Source organism: Astyanax mexicanus, chromosome 20, assembly GCF_023375975.1.
Source record: "Astyanax mexicanus isolate ESR-SI-001 chromosome 20, AstMex3_surface, whole genome shotgun sequence".
NCBI lineage: Eukaryota > Metazoa > Chordata > Actinopteri > Characiformes > Acestrorhamphidae > Astyanax > Astyanax mexicanus.
In genome coordinates this window covers 11,494,799-11,516,117 of record NC_064427.1, presented here as the reverse complement: position 1 = coordinate 11,516,117, position 21,319 = coordinate 11,494,799, and the positions used below count along the sequence as shown (strand labels likewise).

The window sequence follows — 21,319 nt, the reverse complement described above, 5'->3', positions numbered from 1 at the left end:
ACGGGAGTCGAACAGTGTGTGCTATTCGCACCCGTATTCAGACACACGCTCAGCCGCTCGTACCGTCTCCTGCGCTCAGATTGGCTAAGATTTCGTCTATTGAGTTGTCATTGGCTAGTATTTTTAACCCCACAAACCCCACCCCCTGAGATTAGACTGGAGAATAGTTTCACATCCATCGCAATTTTGATCAGCTAATGTTTTTTTATATAAATAAGAATGAGTTTTATAATAAATGTATGGATACGTTTTGTTTAAATGTGTATCAATTAATTTACTAAGACTATAAATAGAACGGTGAACTGCTTGCGATGTTCAAGAGTTCTAGCTTCCACCCAATCACAGCGCAGGAGGGGCGTGGCTTAACGGAATACGGGTGTAGGTCAAACCCTGCATATCGCCGAGTGCGTCTTTGCAGCTTTTCAGACACCAATGGCGAAGGAAACCCAAGGTAACCGCCAGCATGCATGAAAATACCAAAAAAACGAAGCATCCACTTTCATCTTCAGCCTTTATTCATCACCCTAACATACGCACGCAGACGCACGCACGCGCGCATTATACACCATCCATCTACATCACACCATCATGCATCCCAGTAGATGAATGAGTGAATGAATGAATGAAGGAGAGGAGGAAGACTACCAAGCTTCATCACAGCGGTGACGCAAAAGATGGGGATTTACCCCCGGGGGCACCTGCAAAGGGCAAGAGAGGAAATAACGAAATGCTAATACACCTTGCTCGTGCGCGTTGCCTGAATCGTCCATGGAATTCATAAACACACAGCATGAACTTGCAATGCAATTCTAATGAAAAAGAATTAGTAGAAAACAAGGTCGTGCGTTAAAATGGTGACGTTGTGCAACGCAAGAGATGCTTAAGCGAAGCTGCAGCATGCTATTTTTAATATCGCTACGCAGTGACGTGAGACTACGGTGTGAGAGGAATAACAGCATCACATCGGTGCGCTCTATTGCGCGCGCATTTTTTTAGATTCATACTCGCACCAGAGACTCGTTCTAAAAACACCAGTACTAAGAATGAGTACACGGGAGTTCAGCAGGGTGCCCAGTCCACGAGCATGAAGTTAGGTTCACAATAGCCCTGCACCTTTTTCGAACTGCCCGCTCCACCTTAAATTTAAGGTGGAACAGACAGGTCAAAAAGCACAACTTTAGGCAACTGTTTTACTCTCAGAGTGAATGTGATCTCATTTGGTGTACTAAAATATACAACGTATAACAAACGTATAAACGCATGAACTAGTAAAGACTAAGCACAAAATAATTAATAATAATTTAGCTAGGGTTCCGTGTTTATAACGTTACAAACACGGAAAAATAAATACTCTCATGGAAGAGTGCATTCTGGAGTGAAATGAGTGCATGCCTGACTCTTATATTACACTACTTTTGCTAATGTTACTTATGTGCATCTATTTTACACTGAGGGTAAACACATTATAGGAAGGTTACATGCATGCACTACATTATTTGCACTTATATGTACTACTTAGGTATATAAGCCTGTTACTGTGCTTCTCCACACATATTATCTACCACACATATGAGTCACCTAGCTATGCTGGCTCACTTATGCATTTTTTATGCATGGTGGAGAGGTACTGAAAACAGTGCACACATGCCACCAGTGGTCTCTACTCCTGTCTAAACAGCACCTGTCATCTTCTGGAGGTCTTGTAGTGTGCATGGCTGTATGACTAGATACGTGCATTAATAAAATAATGCAAGGTACTCAACTATTTGCAGAGGTGCTGCAGACACAGCTCCAGGGTCTCCCCCTCCACTTCATCCTCCGCCAAAGAGTCCGATAGAGGCCGGGTGGGCAGAGGGCCATCCTCGGGCAGGGGAGGCTTCATCTCCCGCAAGAAAAGCTCCAGGAAACGCCGGTAGGTTTTCTCCTCGCTGCCGCACGCGGCCATCGCTTCTCATTCCCGGAGAGAGAGAAGGAGAGAGAAAGAAAAGAGAGAGAGAAAAAGAAATAAAAGAGAAGAGAGAAAAGAGAGAGAGAGAACCGGGGGATGATGTAGAGTCTCTGCTACTTTTGAGTCACTCTCTCACTCTATATCAAACACACGCACACACTCGCTCTCACTCTCGCTCTCGCACTCCCTCTCTCACACTCACACGCGCACTCTCTCACACACGCACACACCAGGTGGCGCGCACGGAGACTCGCGTAATGGACCGCGGTGACGTCAGAGAGGGGGTGGTGTGAGTGTGCGTGTGTGCGGGGCAAAAGATGTACATAAACCCCGCCCACCCCACCTGCCTCCACCAATCACGTGAGGGCGCGTGCACGCGTGTAAGAATGTATTTTTAAACCCCGGGGAGTGTGCGCGTGTGTGTGTAAGAAAGAGAGAGAGAGACAGCGGCACTTTCATTAGTGACGTCAAGACCTGCATCAAATACCTATAATACTATACATAAAACTCTATTATATATATATATATATATATATATATATATATATATATATATATATATATATATATATATATATATATATATATATATATATATTACATTACATTACATTACATTACATTACATTACATTTGGCAGACGCTTTTGACCAAAGCGACTTACAATAGTCAAGTACAATGTAAAATAAGTTTAAAGGTAAAAACAACTTTGGATAGGGATAAAAGGAGGTCAAGGGGAATAATAGGATAGAGGAGTGAAGGAGGGGAAGAAGGAAATGAGGTTAGAAGTAGTTAGTGTGTTAGAGGTGTTAAGAGAGTAAGTGCTCTTTGAAGAGTTGTGTCTTCAGGAGTTTCTTAAAGATAGCGAGAGATTCTCCTGATCTGGTAGTGGAAGGTAGTTTGTTCCACCATTGGGGAATATATATATATATATATATATATATATATATATATATATATATATATATACAGTAGATTTTTTAGAATAGGTATCATCTTATGTTTAGATCAGTTTGTGTTTATTACAAACATCTACAACTTACCTCATGCTTCCTTTTACTGGACACTATATTAAAAACACATTCTACCTTGTGCTTCCACTTATTGACCACTTTATTAGAAACACTTACTACCTGCCTCTATTTGTTGGTCACTTAATTAAAAAACCTACTGCCTTTTGCTTCCTCTCACTGGCCACTTTATTCAATGTATAATTTGATTTATTTATATAAATCCAATTTATTAATCAAATTCATTAATTGGTTCATTAGAAAAACCTGCGACATTTTGCTTCCACTCACTGACCACTTTATTAGAACCACAAACTACCTATATTGTGCTTCCACTCACTGGCAACTTTATAAGAAACACCCAATACCTGTTTACATTTATTTGTCAATTAATTAAAAAACTTACTACCTTGTCCTAACTCTTACTGGCTCATTTATTGAATGTATTAATTAGATTTATTTTTATATTCGATTTATTAAATAGTTTGTTTCCAGTCATTGGTTACTTTATTAGAAATACTTTACCATTTACCTTGTGCCTTTACTATCTGGCTATCTGCAGGTGTTTCTAATGAAGTGGCCAGTTAGTGGAAGTATGAGTACAGTGTTTTGGTTAAAGTACAGTGTAGGTGTTTCTAATAAAAGGGTCAGTGATTGGAAGGACAGGTGTATGTGTATCTTCATCAGAGATAAGATAACCTATTTTACCCAGAGACCTTTCCAACATCTGCAGAAATCTGGCAACTGATTATTAGAATAGATCATTAGTTATGTGGAGTGTTTACTGACTATCAGCTCTCACTCCAGAACAGCCAGGCTGGCTCAGTGAACACTGCGTGAAAAGCTCCACAAGTGAAGCTCTAGAGCTGAGAGAGAGCGAGCGCATATAGGACATCAGAGCTCTGGCTAAAAATAACATTTGCAGATTTGGCCCTGGCTGGGAATGAACTGTTCTGCTGCTGTTCTGTGGGTGTTCAGGGTGTTTTCTATAGGTAATCAGCTCAGCTATTAACCTCATTACAATTTACTCACTCTGTGCTAAAACAGCTCAAAATGAAAATGTATTAATTTATTATACGCAGATTAGAGCTAAATAGAATCAGTTAGTCAACATGCATACAAATTGTGGCAATCAGCTGAATTAAAGAGGAGCAAGTACCTACATTGGTGGTGTGCTATTATTATCTGAACTAATGAGAGACTGCAGCTATATCTCAGTACAGAATATTACAGTGTCTAAATTTAAATTGATATTAATGTATATTTACCCTAATGAGAGCCTGTAGCCCCACCTCAGTGTACAGTGAAGGAAATAAGTATTTGATCTCTTGCTGATTTTGTGCCCATTGAAAAAGACATAAACAGTCTAAAACAGTTAGATATCATATTGTATAAATATAAATTTAAGTATATATATATATATATTTTTTTTTTTGCATTTTGCAGAGAGAAGTAAGTATTTGATTCCCTTTGGCAAACAAGACTTAGTACTTAGTGGCAAAACCCTTGTTGGCAAGCACAGCTGTGAGATGTTTTTTGCAGTTCATCATGAGGTTTGCGCACATGTCAAGTGGAATTTTGGTCCGCTCTTCTTTGCAGATCATCTCTAAATGATTAAGATTTTGAGGATGTCGCTTGGCAACTTGAGGCTTCAGCTCCCTCTATAGGTTTTTTTTATGGGATTAAGGTCTGGAGAATGGCTAGGCCACTCCATGACCTTAATGTGCTTCTTTTTGAGCCACTCCTTTGTTGTCTTGGCTGTATGTTTTGGGTCATTGTCGTGCCGGAAGACCCAGCCACGACCCATTTTTAATGTTCTGCAGGAGTGAAAGAGGTTGTCACTCAGGATTATACGATACACAGCTCCACCCATTCTCCTATTGATGCAGTAAAGTAGTACTGTGCCCTTAGCAGAAAAAACACCAAAAACATAATGTTCCCACCAGAGAGCTCAATTCTTCTCTCATCTGACCACAGCACCTTCTCCCAATCACTCATTTTGTATTTCTTCCATTTTCTTTTTATTACACCAACAGTTGTCTTCTTCAGCGACTTACTTATGGTCTTGTGCAGGTCTATTATCTTGTCCCTGACATCCTTAGAAAGCTCTTTGGTCTTGCTCATGCTGTAGTGGTTAGAGTCCGACTGATTATTTGAGGAGTCTTTTATACAGGTGACAATTTAAGCCAGCTGTCTTTAATGCATGTAACAAGTTGATTAGGAGCGTATAATTGCTCTGTAAGAACTTTTAATAGTTGGTACGTGATCAAATATTTATTTCTCTTTGCAAAATTACATTTCTGATATTCTGTGTCTCACTTTACCTCACAATTAACCTTTAAAATGATAGACTATTTATGTCTTTGTCAGTGAGCAAACTTACAAAATCAGCAAGGGATCAAATATGTATTTCATTCACTGTATATCACAATGTCTAAACTAAAGAGTGTTATTAAAATATATTTACAATAATGAAAGACTGTAGCTTCTCCTTGGTGTATATCACAATATCTAAAAATAGACCCACATCAGAAGCGTTATTGTCCTTCCACTGACATTCCAGTTCAGGGGCAATTGAATATTCCAGTATAGAAGAGACTAGATTAAAATAAATAAACTCCTACATAAACAAGGTAATATATTAAAATGAAGAATGCACTGCCCTCTTTTCCGGTCACAGATATTGAGTGAATTTCTTGCCAGCCCTTTACGCTCCTCCGGCCAAGGATATATTAGATAAAGTGCTCATATTTCACCCACGTCCCCTGAGTGCTGATACACTGCTGCCTTTCCAGAGTATAATTCAATTAAGAGATACATCAAACTCACTCATACACACACACAGAAAGAGCCAAAGCATTATGAAGGCAATAGTGTTGAAGATGGGGTCTAAGCGTGGGCTAAGCAGTTTCTAGTTGAAGCGGGTTCATATGTTTTGTAGCGGGACCTAGATGGGCTTCCCAAATAAGCCTCATCATTACACCCAACCTTCATCCCACATATGTGCCATATAGGCCTCATGTGTGATGTATAGCCCAGATGTTTAACCACTCCTAGGCCCTTCACTGTCATACATATGTAAGGACAATATGGAATGCATGGAAAAACATGTCCCTGCTGGGTCGCACACACAGGCCTCACATGAGCATGTAGTCTGGACATATAGAGCATATATAGAGCTACCAATGGTAGTCCAAGAAGGAAAACAAAACAACAACAGACATCTAAGGATCATCAACGTAAAAGAGCAGATATGTCTAAAGATTATAGGAGGAACAGTTCACACTACACCAGGCAGTACCCCTGTATATGCTGTATAAGATGCTGCATAGCTGAAGACTTGTTCCCTGTTCACCATCACAAATGATGGACACACAAGCATCAAAACAAAAACTCTTATTTTAGTGTGGGAGGTTTCATGGCTAAATTGGAGCAGCCTGGTGGCCAATCTTCATTAATTGCACATTATTGCACCAGTAAGAGCAGAGTGTGAAGGTTCAATTAGCAGGGTAAGAGCAGTTTTGCTCAAAATATTGCAATGCACACAACATTATGGGTGACATACCAGAGTTCAAAAGAGGACAAATTGTTGGTGCACGTCTTGCTGGCGCATCTGTGACCAAGACAGCAAGTCTTTGTGATGTATCAAGAGCCACGGTATCCAGGGTAATACCACCAAGAAGAACAAACCACATCCAACAGGATTACCTGTGGATGCAAGAGGAAGCTGTCTGATGTTCTGGTGCTAACCAGGATTGTAGCCAAAAAACATAAAACCCTGGCAGAATTCAATGTGCACCTCAACTCTCCTGTTTCCACCAGAACTGTCCGTTGGGAGCTCCACAGAATCAATATACACGGCTGGGCTGCTGTAGGTCATTGTGCCAATGCCAAACGTCGGTTTCAACGGTGCAAGGAGCTCAAATCTTGGACTGTGGACAATGTAAAAACATGTGTTGTTCTTAGATGAGTCCATCTTTACAGTTTTCCCCACATGCGGGAAAGTTACGGTGTGGTGTAGCCCTAAAGAAACGTACCACCCAGACTGTTGCATGCCCAGAGTGAAGCATGGGGGTGGATCAGTGATGGTTCGGGCTGCCATATCATGGCATTCCCTTGGCCCAATACTTGTGCTAGATGGACTACGGGACCATTCTGGAGGACCATGTGCATCCAATGGTTCAAACACTGTATGAAGGTGGTGCCGTGTATCAGGATGACAATAAACCAATACACACAGCAAGACTGGAAAGATTGGTTTGATGAACCGTGATCTAAAACCAGGTGTTTCAGTTTCATTGTCCATCCCCTATATGTACAGCTTCTAAAGGCCTCTAGGATAGAAAACTGTTAATGTTGCTGAGTTTAATGTAGTATGCCAGTATGGTGACAGTGTAAGGTATTGTCAATTAGGCCTACCCATTTACTCTGTTTCTGTATTTTTTGAATGTGACACAAGGCAAAACATAGAGTCAGCAGACATGTATTATTTACATGTATTATTCTTAAATTGTACCTGGGGTGGTGGAGTAATGTATTTTTACTATAGGAAGTGTACTGGCACAGGATAAAAACTGAAAGGGGCTGCTCAATTTAAGCATTGTCATAAACCTAAACAAAAATGATATAATCAGTGTTTTATTTTTAGTCAAACAAAAAAATCATTATTATTATAACCGGTTTATAAGACATATATGTCTTTTTAACCGGTTATAGTAATAATGAAAATTTTGTTTGATGTGAATAACAATGGCCAATATGCTACACAATGACTCAATGAGTCCTTTAGATTAAATTTAAGTGTTGTACAGAGATATCTGGGCTATGCACAACAAAACTAAGAGTCTTCTTGAGCACTTCTTTACATGAGAAACACTGTAAAAAACAAAAAAACAAAACAGAAATCAATTCACGTCATTTAACACTAATAATAAAACCTAACATTATTTTTATGGCTTGTTTTACAAAAGATAAAAGTCCTTTCACTGACACGAGAGCATGCATTCCCTAAAATCACTGACATGATGCTTTCACACAAGAATAAAACACTGAAAAACACTTTATTTACATTACTCCACGTCATTTGAATACAGCTTTAAAGATACAGAAATGTTACAATATGTAGGATACGGGGCCTTTATTAAATGTGTTCATTAAAGAGTGTTGACTCGATGACTTGTGTCTCTTTAGGCACTCAAGGCATGAAGAGTGTCTCAGAGTCGTCTTAATCCTGCTGCTGCTGCTGATCTGTACGCGGACGCTTGCTGTGATTTCCTGCCGCAGGGCTGGAGGGATGCGCTTCAACTGAGTTACTGGAGTCTCTGAAACCTTGACCCTGAAAAGGGACAGAAATTGGGCCAAACATGATGACCTAAAATTGGATCCACAGGTACTGCAGCTCGTATTCATGCTAATTTTACACGTTCTACATCTTTGAATCAGGATTCACTCTGTCAAAAATATGTAACAAATGTAACATAGCAATTAATAATAAAAGTAATTTATAACTAATCAGTTTTATTTAATTCTTTTTTTAAGATGCTGACCGTAATCTGATACTGGACTGTGGCCTCCTTTTGGTTTGGGGACTTGCAGAGAGATGCCATCCTGCAGGCAGAGAGAACAGATGAGTTTAAAGTGATAAGACGTATGTTCCTGACAATATGTGACTCAAATGTTATCTAGAACTTGTACTGAAGTACAGAGAAGAGCTAAGTACAGAGGTACTCATCCTGAAGCCTGAATTTTGTTAGATAATTAGATCAGTGGTTCCCACCTGTGGTTTTTCTAGGGTGTCACTGACAAAAAAACCCAAAAAACATTATTTTTCTGTTTTGAAAAGTTAAAATTATTTCAGTGTACATAAACATATTTTAACAAATTCAAAAAGCAATTTCAGATGTGAATATGTAATTATATATATTTTGTAGGTTGCACTGATCTATTAGTCTGGCATAGTACACATATTAACATGACCAACAAAACTAGCTGGTGGATTAGCAAGTTTGTTGGTTAGATTAGGGCTGACACCATTAAGTTTATCTGGAAATTTTAACATTTAACAATTTTTTTTTACGCAAATGAATAACGTGACATAACTGACAGAGCCTGGTGATGCATTAGCAGTTTTATTCAGTGATATGACACAGCAAGGCTTACTGCTGAGTTCAGAAGGTAGATTACCTTTTATTAATGGTAAAGTTTATGGTCTCTCTCTCATTCTGCGTGGTAATGCACAAACTGTTTATTTACACAAACACACACTTGCGTATATTTTCTTCATTAAAACTCTCAGTTAAATTTAATATTTCAGCACTATTATTCAGAATATTACAATATTGTAGTTTAGGAAGCATCAAAACTACCCAGATTTTTTATAATACAGTTAAAAAGGATCTATTCTGACACATTATTTAGGCCTGCAGTTAGCTATACGCTAAATGTAAATAACAGTGCTGGGTATTACTTATCACTTATTTATAGATTTCCCAATCACAAGGTTCCAAAATATACTCTCAGCTGTGATTTCCAAACACTTCCACACAACGTCAGTGTCAGAAAAGATTTTAAAAAAGGCTTTGCATTTATTATTTAAAAAATATTTGGCTTGATTTTCTTTTATTCAGAAATTTCCATTGCTTTTAAGGTGAAATTGAATACTTGCAAGATATAAATGTAGTCAAATTTGTCAAATTTTGTTTAACTACTCTAGCAGGCTTTAGTAACATTAAGTGAGGAAAAAAATAAAATTTATGTACATTAGAACTTCTCTACAACTACAGAATGTTTTGATCAATTGTAGGTTTATATATCAATATTGGATCATATAAATGGAGATTGATTAAATCCTACCCCTAGTACATAAGCCTCCATTACTAGCTATGTTCATTATTCACTGGAGTTATAAGGTTAAGAAAGGAATTAAATCGGCCTCAACTCATCTACTTTATTTGAGGTAAGAGGAAAGAAAATTGAATGCATTCAATCTTGGTTGAATTATCACTTTAACACTGTACCATTTTTGCCCTACACAGCACTAACGCAAAACATGGAGCCACACGGATGCAGTTCATCTTCGTAAGTGGATGAATTGTCGTTGCATCGTGATGACCTTGTGTGTTCATTATTCAAACAGAGGAAAAATGGGCAGCAGTCCTGATTCAGAGACTGTGACGTGAAGAGCAGCAAAAAAGAGGACAGGCCTTGAGATTTACAGCTTAGAGAAAGAGAGAAAGAGAGAGAGAGAGAGAGAAAAAGAGAGTGAGAGAGAAAGAGAGCAAGAGAGAGAGAGCAAGCGAGAGAGAGAGTAAGAGAGAGAGAGAGAGAGCAAGAGAGTAAGAGAGAGTCCCCAGTTTTTCCTCGATCTGGAGGTAGAGAGGTTGAGAGAGTGAGAGACCGAAAGACATGAAGAAAGAAATAGAGGTAGAGTGGTAAAGATATAAATAGAGATATATACAGGATGAGGTAGAAAAATATAAAAATAAAGGATACTGAGGAATGTGGAGAGAGTAAGAAATAAATGACAGATATTTGAGAATTATGTGGAAAGATAAAGAGAGAAGTAGAGGTATAGAAATTGTGATGCAAAGTATGGTAGGTAAGATAGAGAGACAAAAATAGAGCAAGGTAAAAAAACGAGTAAGTTAAAGCAACAGAGATAGGCAGAGAGCAAGAAGGAGAAATGGAGAGATGTAGAGAAATTGAGAGAGCAAGGTAGAGAGAGAAAATAGAAAGTAGAGAATTTCAGATAGAAGCAGAGGTTAAAAAAAACTATCCAAACCAATCTAGCCCTGTGTGAAAAAGTATTTGCCCTCTAAACTTAATAGCTTGATTTTTTCCACCCTGCACAGCAACAACTGCAATCAAGCTTTACCGATAACTGGCAACGAGTTTTTCACATCTCTGTGGAGGAATTTTGTTTCACCCTTGTTTACAGAATTGTTTTAATTCAGCCATATTGTTGGGTTTTCGAACATAAACATCCTGTTTAAGATCATCCACAGCATCTCAATCAGACTTTGATTCATTTAGGTTTTTTTAAGCCATTCAGTGGTGAACTTGTTTTTGGGCTTTGGATCATTGTCCTGCTGCAGAACCCAAGTACCCCTGATCTTGAGGTCACAAACAGAGTATCAGACATTCTCCTTCAGGACTTTTTTGGTAAACAGCAGAATTCCTGTTTTCATATATTACAGCAAGTTGTCCAGGCCCTGAAGCAGCAATGCAGCCCCAGATCAGCATACTACCACCACCATGTTTTAGGTTCAGTATGATGTTCTTTTTCTAAAATTATGTGTTAGTTTTACACCAGATGTAACAGGACCTTGCAAAAAGTTCATCTTCTGGCACGTCATTCCAAAGAATATTTACCCTAAGTCCTAGTGATCATCAAGATGTTATTGGCAAATGTAAGAAGAGAAGTTGTGTTGAAGATAAAATCTATAACCGGGCAAAACTTTTTCATGCTACTGTACACATTTTTGTAATTATTTTATTATTCTTTTTATGGGACACCTTGATACAATGAACATAAGTCAGTGTACAGCTTGTATAAAAGTGTTAAGTCTCAGGTGTGAATTGGGAGCAGGGCTGTTAAATTTAATGTTTTGGGTTCAATTCTCTCGTATTGGCCACTGAATATTCAATGTGACTCTTCGTAGCTAGAAAACTCTCTGAGCATGTGAGAAACAGAATTGTTTTGTTTTCACAAAAATGGCCTGGACTATGAGAAGATTGTTAACATTGTAAAACTGAGATACAGCATAGGGCAAAGGTCATAGAGCAGTTTTACAGGACTGGTTCCTTTCAGAACAGGCCTCCCCAGAGTCTGCAGGGTCGGCAACTCTCCCTTGCTTACAGTGAAGCATGGTGTTGGTAGCATCATGGTCTGAGGCTATATGAGTGCTTTGAGCACTGGAAGCCGAATTTCAACATGTACTGTGACATTCTAAAGCAGAGCATGATTCACCTCCTTCCAGCAACTGGGCTGCATGACAGTTTTCCAACTTAGTAATATCAAATCCAAACACACCTACAGGATGATAACTGCCTGCAGAGGAAGCTAAAGGTAAAGGTGATGGACTGACCAAGCATGTCTGCATTATTGAGGCATTCTCAAACAGAAGGAGGAGTGCAAGATCTCCAACACCCACCAGCTCTGTGATGTCCTTACGTACTAGTGAAAGAGGATTCCAGAAGCAACCTGTGAAGCTCTAGTGAACTCCATACCCAAGAGGTTCAAGGCAGCGCTGGAAAGTAATGGTAGCCACTAGGGGTGGGCGATATGGCTCTAAAATAATATCACGATATTTAAGGGTATTTTTGCGATAACGATATACTTGGCAATATAGGAAAACAGAAGAATAAATCATTAATTTCAGGAATACAGTATAATAGTATACCAGTATAATCATAATGTGGCAAAATAAATAATATAGCATAAAATAATATAATGCAGCAAAAAATATTGCAGAATATTTTCATGCATATAAACTAAACAAATATACAATAAATACACTTAAAGCTTCACAGTTAATAATGGACTACTTTTAAGACAAACCATCCCTATTATCACGATATGGATTTTTAATATCATGATATTTCTGTTTCACGATATATTGTATACGATATAATATTGCCCACCCCTAGTAGTCACAAAATATTGACACATTGGCACAGTTTGGACATTTTAATTTAGGGGTGTATTTTCTTTTGTTGCTAGTGGTTTAGATATTAATTGCTGTGTGTTGAGCTATTTTAAAGGCACAGCAAATTCATACTGTTACACAAGCTGTATACTGACTACTTTACATCATATCAAAGTGTTATATCTTTACTTTCATAGATTTATTAAAAAAACAATACTAATGTTGTAAGAGTTCAGAAATCAATTTTTGGTGGAATAACTTTTTTTATCACAGGTTTCATCATTGTGGCTCTTCTTTGCTTCTCATTGTCTCTAACAGTTATTTCCTTATTTCCCAGCTGCCATTTGCCATTCTTTTTGAAGGTCACTAGAACATCAACAATACTAAAACATTAGTATTGTTGTTTTTAAATGAATATAAACGTATTTTCTTTGCATTATTTGAGGTCTAAAAGCTCTGCATCTTTTTAGTTATTTTGACCATTTCTCGATTTGTGCAGATAAATGCTCTAAATGACAATATATATTTGGAATTTGGAAAAATGTCACTAGTTTATAGAATAAAACCACAATGTTTATTTTACTCAAACATACTATACCTATAAATAGCAAAATTATTATCATAAGATGAGATGTGCAGAGAAAGTGGGGCAGGGAGACAGAAAGAGTATGAGAGTGTGAGGTAGAATGATATAGATATATATATATATATATATATAGAGAGAGAGAGAGAGAGAGAGTGAGGTATAGTAAGAGGGGGAGAGAGTGTGATGGAGATAGTTAGAGAGATGGAGAGACAGAGATAGAAAGAGAGAGAACTGTAGCTGAGTGATGGTCTGTCAGTTGGTGATGAAGATGAGCAGCAGAAGTTGGATGAGTATTTTCTGACTAAAGTGATTCACTCCACTCCCACGGAGGTGAAGGGTAAAGGGTTTTTACGTAATGCCCTCACGCTTTCTCTGCCTAGCGCGTACACTATCTGAGTGAGGCCAGTGCTGGAGTGCTAAACGCTCAACTTTCACAACCAGCATTCCGCTGCATCAGGCTAAGTGCTGCCATCTACATTCAAAAGACAAAAATGTATTATATTTTCTGTAGTAAATAATAAAATGATCAGGATGTAGCATCAGCCATTAGGGAAACATATTTAAACAAGTTTAAACACTGGAATCTCTTGACAGCAGAGCTTTTAGTCAGAATGTTCTTTAAATTGTCTGCTGTTACAGAGCAAAAACCTTTAAGCTCTTTTTCACCCAATTACTCATTTCCCAGTTTTATTTCCACATCTCAGGTTGCCAGGTATGGAACACAGTAGCAGGCAAACACAGAATGCTGCCATGGAAGAGAGCACCATCTGGATCAGTAAAAAAAAAACAGAAACCTAAAAAGGCATCCATGGCAAACTTCTAAAAAAGCCCCATTATCAAAGACTCAAAGATGTTAGTAAGTTTTGCTGATGCGCTTGATAGATTGAGAGCACTTAGAAACCAGAAGGACTACAAGACAGATGTGGAGCTATACGTTTAGCTAACCGTATCTTGGTAATGGGCCACAGTTGTACTACCTTGACAGCAACCAGCATGACAAAATAAACATCAGAAACCAAAAGTTTGACTTTATATCTACTCAACCTGGCAACTCGCATGAGCCTTGCATCTGATGAAGAGGGGTGAGGGCCAGACAACCGTTGCCAGAATTTTAAAACTGGACTGTGGAAGCCATTTACATGCCTAATGTTTTTTACTACATACAGTTTCTTTAACACAAAGACTGACACATTTTTATTGTATTTGTTCATCAAATAAGTAACTGGGTTTAAACTGAACTTTTTTGAATGACAGGACCGATAATATATAATGATGTAATAATAAGTACAGATTATTGTGTGAGTTTACCTTTTGACTCCATCCCAGTGCAGGATCAGCCTCTGAGTGGCTGCATGACCCCAACTTTCACCTTTCACACAAACAAACAAACAGGCGAACTCTAAAGGTGAGACAAACAAAGTGCAATACATATACATATAAAAAAACATTTAAAACATATTTATTCTTTTGGCCCCTGGGGCGCCTGAGCAGGTTAGCTACACTAATAATCTATAGCAGAGTCCCTTACCCCTTCACTGAGTGAACATGTTTAATGTGTTTTGTATTATGTTTAATAATAATGTATTACTATGTATCACTATGTGCAATAAAATTGTTTACTTATTACTGTATTGCTCTACTATGTGCAACAGCTAAACTCACCATGTATAGCATAATCTGTTTAACATCACTGTGATCAATATTACTATTTGTTTACTAGTTTACCACTATGGAACCATATTCTCTTGTATTTTTAGATATATTATAGAGTTTGTATATACAAATATATCTGTTTTGTCATCTGTGCTACTGTTTGTTGCAAATTTCCTAGCTGTGGAAAAAATGAAGGATTATCTTATCATCTTAGTCAGGCTAATAGACTATTATTATTATTATTATTATTATAAAGTATTTTTATACACAAGTCTTTAATATGAAGGGATACAGTAATAAGATATTTAGGGACCAAAATCATAGTCTGGTCAGGATGTTGCAACAAAATTATTGGATGGAGCATCTTTCCAGAGAACACAGTTCCACTGCTCCACAGGGAACTGGGTAGCTTTAACCCTAGCCTAGCATTAGACATGATGCTGAAAGACTCGTGTTTATCTGCTCCAGAAAAAAAAAAAAATCTATTGGCAGGACCACTCCACAGGAAGTGGACAAGCTGCATGTGTGTATTTGCACATATGTGTCAGCAATGGGTGCTGCCCAAAGTAGCTGAATTCATTAGAATGCATATAGACAGATAGTGTATTAAGAACACGATGCATGATGTAATATATTAAGACTACAAGATATTTCGAGTGGAAACACACACACACACACACACACACACACACAGATTACCTAAAGCAGGAATGAGTTTGGATTGGCCATCTGAGACTTTGGTTGTCATCTGATTGGTCAGCACAATCTAACAACAAACAAATATGATTCAAACACAAATATGAGCACAGATATGGATGTACTATGTACATGTGTGTGTGTTTGTGTGTATGTGAGGGTGTGTGTTTAAGAAAGGCCATACTGCTGCACTGTGCTGGGTGGCTAACAGGATTAGCTTCTGGGCGAGACCATTGAGGAGGCGGGTTCTCTGAGAGAGATCATCAAAGTCATGCCTGAACGGAAAGGCAATGCTGTCAATCACCACCAGCCGCACCTGAGAATGGAATCAAGGGTATTAGATGGGGGTTCATCATCCCCCTTTGCCGAGTTAACAGGTTCTTATCTTCTATAAAGGGTTCAGACTAGATGTTAAAACATTGTGAGGTAAAGTACTGATGTTGGATGATCTGTTCTGCCACTAACTCATATTAAAAGTGTTGGATGAAGGCCTGTCATGATAATTATATTATCAATATATTGTATAATGTATGGACATGAATTAAATATTTTTTGCTGACCTCAATATTGTTTCTTGTTCTTTAAAAATATTGTTATGCTATTATATAAACAACATATCAGTGGCATAAATTGGCCTTAAAATGACAATAATATTGTTTATTGCTATAATTTATAGGGCCAAACTATTTTTTTTTTTATTGTGAAAGGCCTAATTAGTCAGAGCTCTACCACTCTAACCTCAATTTGAGTGCCTTATGTGGCACTGCTGTTTTGCTGGTGGAATGTTTTCCATACCAGCTTGTTTACAGACCTCAGAAATATTAAATACTGTGATAAATATTGTGTATTATGTTGCTTTTCCTCAGGTATTGTGATATATTGTGTCATATAACCTGCTCTCAGCCTAAAAGTGATAAATACTTCACGGTTCTAAATCCAGACAGGCAATGCTGGTTCTACACCAGCATACCTCAGGATGCTTCGCTAGGAAGTCAGGCAGGAGGTAGGCCTCAGCCAGCAGCTCTACGTAACCATGACAACGGATCAGGAAGATGCCGGAGAGGATTTTCTCCTTGGTGAACTCCTCCAGTGCTTTTCGCTGCTCTGAGAACAAACAAGAAAACACAAGTGTGTTTGAGTAGGTCATCCAGATATACTGTATATTTGGAACAAGGAGGCTGGTCTTTTTAATACCCTTTATTCAGAAGAAACCATAAAAGAGCAGGTGCTTATTTTATATGCATTTGTAAAAATGGTATATTCATATAGTGCAAGAGAGATGCAGTCTGTCTGTGAGTTGTATCTTATCTGTGTACAGTTAGATAACATTGGGAAATGCCAAGCTAATGCTGCTCGCAAGCACTGCACTTGGATGGTTACTAATATCATCAGTGTAAACACACGCCCCCAAAAATATGTGGTTTTGAACATGGTGTGGCATACCTTGTGCTATGAAGGTAAAGATAAACTGTAATAAAGGTTTATTCATAATGTTTAGAGATGCACAATGATATCGGAATTATATCAATATCGGCAGATAACTGTTTTTTAAGAATCATCGGCATTAGCTAATATATGGCCAATTTTTTAAACCCATACTTGCTGATATCGTTGTATGCTAGAAAAGGACCAAACAATGCAGGCCACACTATTACAATTGGCCAACAAAGGCTGTGCGACTATACAATTTTTATTTATTTTTATTGGTTTTAAAGTTATACAGTTATACTGGGGTGTGCAGTCACCCTTAAGTTACAAATGTGTATTTTAGCATTGGCAGATATATACATGTCTAATATTAAATTTGTGTTTGTATATGAGATTTATCAAAGTCATGTTTAGACTCAGCTCTATTGTAGTGTTTTGTGCTATAGTCACGGCCAGCCTCACTGTGTGGCAAGAAATGCAGTGTCATCCGCAAGGTACTGTGAGACAGGCAGGAACACGTAGTCCTCCAGACTTTTTACGACAATTGGTGGCTTGCCAGATTTAGAATGCATCAGGGAATGACACTGTGGCCATATAAGACCAAGGCCCAATCCCATTTCACCCCTTGGCCCTACCACTTACCCCTACCCCTTTTTTCATGTGTAAAATCCTCCTACTGAGAATTGGGACAACCCTTCAAGCACCTTCAAGCACTTGATACTAACTAGTTAATTTTAGGGCTTTCTTGTATGTTTCAGAAAGGAGAAAGATGGTGCAGAAATGAAATATTATTGTGCATTTCCTAATTTCTCTGTGAAGGGGAGCTAAAATTAGCTTTGATTGGCTTTTATTTTATTTTTCCTTTCTGCCCTAAATGCTGCAGCTTCTGCCGTCTATTGCGTCATTTAAGGTGGAACAGGAAAGTTAGCTAGCAAGCTATTGAGACAAACTACTAGCGATTTTGTTTACGTTTGTTATGAAGAATTTGGCCATAAAACATTGAATCTACATATTAAACTATGGTACAGTGCTAATCATCATTTTTAACAAAGAAAAATAATTACATTTGTGGGTTTCTTACCATTGATTCTCATATCCCTTTTGTTAGAAGTGTGCCTCTGAAAAATCTCTGTGTGAAGGGGTTACAAACCTTATCCACTCCCCTAACCTACCCCTCCAGCCTAACAAGAATAGGGACACCCCTATCCCTCGGCATGCACGCGCAAAACAGAGAGGTAGGGGTAAGGGGCTAAGAAGTGAAATGAGATCAAGACACTCACTAGCAAAGTATAGGCTGTATCCTAGGTGGGCACTAGAAAGGATCCTTAATATACAGCTGACAAATGCAGCTGACATTTAAAGTGACTGACGCCACTGTTTCCTTCATGGCCCTCAGCTATTCACAACTCACTGTGCATGTCCAACATGAAGATAAAACAAGAAGAAAATCAGTTTTGCGTCTCAATGTCATGATGTGACCTTAGCATAAGAAAACTAAAGATTCACACCTCAATTACCTGCAGTTATATGCCCTGGCTGATCGACTGAATATAGGGGTCAGTGATCAATAATGTTCAATAGATTTTGTTTTATCAAACAGCTGTTTTAAAAAAGAAAATAAAACTAAACTGCCATTCTTTGACTCTTAAAAGGATTAATAATGTTTACCTTCATCCTCTGCCAATAAAGTACAGTGCTCTACTGCAGCTTCTGCCATGTCCACCACCCGCTGGACCACAAAGCTGCCCTCTGTGTCAATGTACACAGCCTTTCCACCCAAACCACCAAAACACAGGGGGATCTGCACATCCACAGCCAGCTGAATACTGAGGGAGCACAACACAGAGCATCTTTAATATCACCAATATATAACTGGGTTACAGACATATTCTAGGACAGTTGCGCTCCAGGCCCAGTTCCTGAAACTCCACTCTACATGCAGTCACCCCCTGGCCACTTTATCAGAAACTCCGCTCTTGTAGCTGAAACTCCGCTCCGCCGTGCTGATGTAGTGTTAGAGACAGAAGCCCATCTGTTGATGTACAGTTTAAACACAGTAGGTGTTTCTAATAAATTGGCTAGTAAGTGGAAGAACAAGATAGCATAGTGTTTCTTTTAGAGTGGCCAGTGAGTGGAAGCAGAAGATAGTAGGTGTTTCTGATAAAGTGGCCAGTGAGTGGGAGCAGAAAAAATATTAGGTGTTTCTAGTAAAGTGGCCACTGAGAGGAAGCACATGATAATAGGTATTTCTAATAATATGGCCAGTGAGTGAGAGCAGAAAATAGTAGGTGTTTCTAATAAAGTGGCAAGTGAGTGGAAGCATAAGGTAGTAGGTGTTTCTAATAAAGTGGCCAGTGAGTGAGAGCAGAAAATAGTAGGTGTTTCTAATAAAGTGTCCAGTTAGTGGAAGCACAAGGTAGTAGGTGTTTCTAATAAAGTGGCCAGTGAGTGGGAGCAAAAAATAATAGGTGTTTCTAATAAAGTGTCCAGTTAGTGGAAGCACAAGGTAGTAGGTGTTTCTAATAAAGTGGCCAGTGAGTGGGAGCAAAAAATAATAGGTGTTTCTAATAAAGTGTCCAGTTAGTGGAAGCAAAAGGTAGTAGGTGTTTCTAATAAAGTGGTCAATGAGTGGGAGCAAAAAATAGTAGGCGTTTCTAATAAAGTGGCCAGTGAGAGGGAGCAAAAGATAGTAGGCGTTTCTAATAAAGTGGCCAGATAGTGGAAGCACAGGGTAGTAGGTGTTTCTAATAAAGTGGCCAGTGAGAGGGAGCAAAAGATAGTAGGACAGGTGCGGTGAACACCTGATTTGCTTTCTGCACAAAAAATGCATTCAAAGAATTTCATGATTGCATTCAAATTATTCTAATTCGTTGACCAGCACCTGTAGGTGTTTCTAATAAAGTGGCCAGTGAGTTGTTCCTCACTCACCAGAGCTGAGTCTTTCCGACTCCCGGAGCTCCGCAAATCTCGGTGGTCTTTCCCACGGGAACGCCCCCTCCGAGAACAGCGTCGAGCTCGGAGCAGAACGTCACCACACCGCTGTGGATCTGCTCCTGGTGGAGGAGGTCCAGCGCTGTTACGCTTTCTGATGCCGCCTCCTGCTGGTCAGACTGCGCATCACCTCGCAGCGTCTGCAGCACCTCAACCGCTTCATCCTGAGATATACCTGCTTCTACACAAAACACCACATTAAAAAATAAATAGTCTGATTATTACAGGTGAAAGTTATATGTTTATATAAGTAGCCCAAAAACAACGTAACATTTATTATAGCGCTGCATTGTAATATTTGACCAAACTGGCTTATAGCTGACTGAAAATATACAGACACATTTTCAGAAAATTAAAGAAAAGTCAACTAGCAAAGCAGCGTGTTCTTCAATTACTTTTATCATATTATACAGAGAATACTATTTTATACATAATTATAAATCACTGTGTATAACTACAGTGAAAAAGTGCTACGTGAATATTATTATGATATAGGTTTAAATATTACATGTATTATTATAAATGTACATAATGTCCCCTGTTTATAAGGTTTATAGTGTGTGCATCTCCTAGTTTGCACTTGGGAATTGTAGTGTACCACCAACCCAAACTAATTCTAAACGCATCAAAAGTCTCACTTAAAGAAAATTCAAATAATAAAAGTCGCAACTCAAATGCAGGCTTGGATAACGAATAAACCTGCGTTGAAAGTGTATTTTAGCACACTTATGCATTGACACAAATACTAAAATCCTCCAGTCGTGATATTGTAGTGTAAAATACCTTTGCATAGTTGAAGTGGCTGCACATCGAGCAAATCTGCTGCCGTGTGAAAACCGAAATGTATTAATTTCACCTTCACGGAGGGAGCCAGAGGCGAGCTGGCCACGGTCCTCTGCATTAGTGTAGCTGTAAGTTAGTGCTGTATGTCTTCACATGAGCACAAACTTCACTTTACACCATATACACAACACTCGCTGTATTTTACTGCATGCTGTTTTAAGGCTTTAACATTTAAATCTGAATTTATTCTATGCCCAGCCTATGATTAAAAACAGCACCGAACACTACAATATAAAACAAATAAGCTTTTGTGCTGTTTGAGATTCCCTCTAAAATGATGTACACTGATCTGTACGGCTCGTCATGTCCTCCCTGCTTTCGCATTAAGTCAAAACGGTGGTGTTATTTTCAAAATAAGAGTCTCCTCAACTCCTCATCACAGTTATTAAAATTAGTCTGCAAACAACCTTACATACAGTATCAGTGTGGATGGAGCATTTTGTTTGTTCCAAAAATATTAGGGAAAATCTGGTTACTGTACATGTTTTCATAATTTACAAAATATAAATTTGAATGA

The 21,319-nt window shown here is 38.4% G+C and overlaps 2 protein-coding genes and 2 long non-coding RNA genes across 4 annotated transcripts in view; 2 read left to right on the top strand and 2 right to left on the bottom strand.

Moving 5' to 3' along the window:
* ppm1e (protein phosphatase, Mg2+/Mn2+ dependent, 1E) overlaps positions 1-2,192 on the bottom strand; it is a 76,312-nt gene extending 74,120 nt beyond the window's left edge. The window contains exon 1 of the mRNA XM_007259438.4: positions 1,764-2,192. Within this exon, the coding sequence (XP_007259500.3) occupies positions 1,764-1,945 (182 nt within the window). The 5' untranslated portion in view covers positions 1,946-2,192. The remainder of the gene's footprint in view (positions 1-1,763) is intronic.
* On the top strand, positions 274-8,585 carry LOC103042124 (uncharacterized). Its single transcript, XR_002651442.2, has 4 exons — positions 274-451; positions 1,773-1,912; positions 8,149-8,347; positions 8,497-8,585. It is a non-coding gene; the product is annotated as an uncharacterized LOC103042124 (long non-coding RNA).
* On the bottom strand, positions 8,000-21,268 carry rad51c (RAD51 paralog C). The gene is made up of 9 exons (XM_007259437.4): positions 20,743-21,268; positions 19,897-20,140; positions 18,637-18,794; positions 16,511-16,644; positions 15,725-15,856; positions 15,544-15,610; positions 14,500-14,560; positions 8,505-8,565; positions 8,000-8,293 (listed from the first exon to the last, which is right to left on the bottom strand). Exons 1-9 carry the CDS (start codon positions 20,858-20,860, stop codon positions 8,183-8,185), a joined length of 1,086 nt encoding a protein of 361 aa, XP_007259499.3. The 5' UTR covers positions 20,861-21,268; the 3' UTR covers positions 8,000-8,182.
* LOC125784914 (uncharacterized) lies at positions 10,543-16,105 on the top strand. The gene is made up of 2 exons (XR_007427532.1): positions 10,543-11,220; positions 13,896-16,105. It is a non-coding gene; the product is annotated as an uncharacterized LOC125784914 (long non-coding RNA).
* Positions 21,269-21,319: the final 51 nt, after the last annotated feature.

What these genes read in the sequence shown, in the direction of transcription:
- rad51c (XM_007259437.4), bottom strand. Translation starts at nt 20,860, where the DNA reads ATGCAGAGGACCGTGGCCAGCTCGCCTCTGGCTCCCTCCGTGAAGGTG. An exon ending in GTCGGAAAGACTCAGCTCTG is followed by an intron (nt 18,795 to 19,896) that starts GTGAGTGAGGAA and finishes GTGCTCCCTCAG; the next exon opens with TATTCAGCTGGCTGTGGATG. An exon ending in TCCTAGCGAAGCATCCTGAG is followed by an intron (nt 15,857 to 16,510) that starts GTATGCTGGTGT and finishes TTCCATTCTCAG; the next exon opens with GTGCGGCTGGTGGTGATTGA.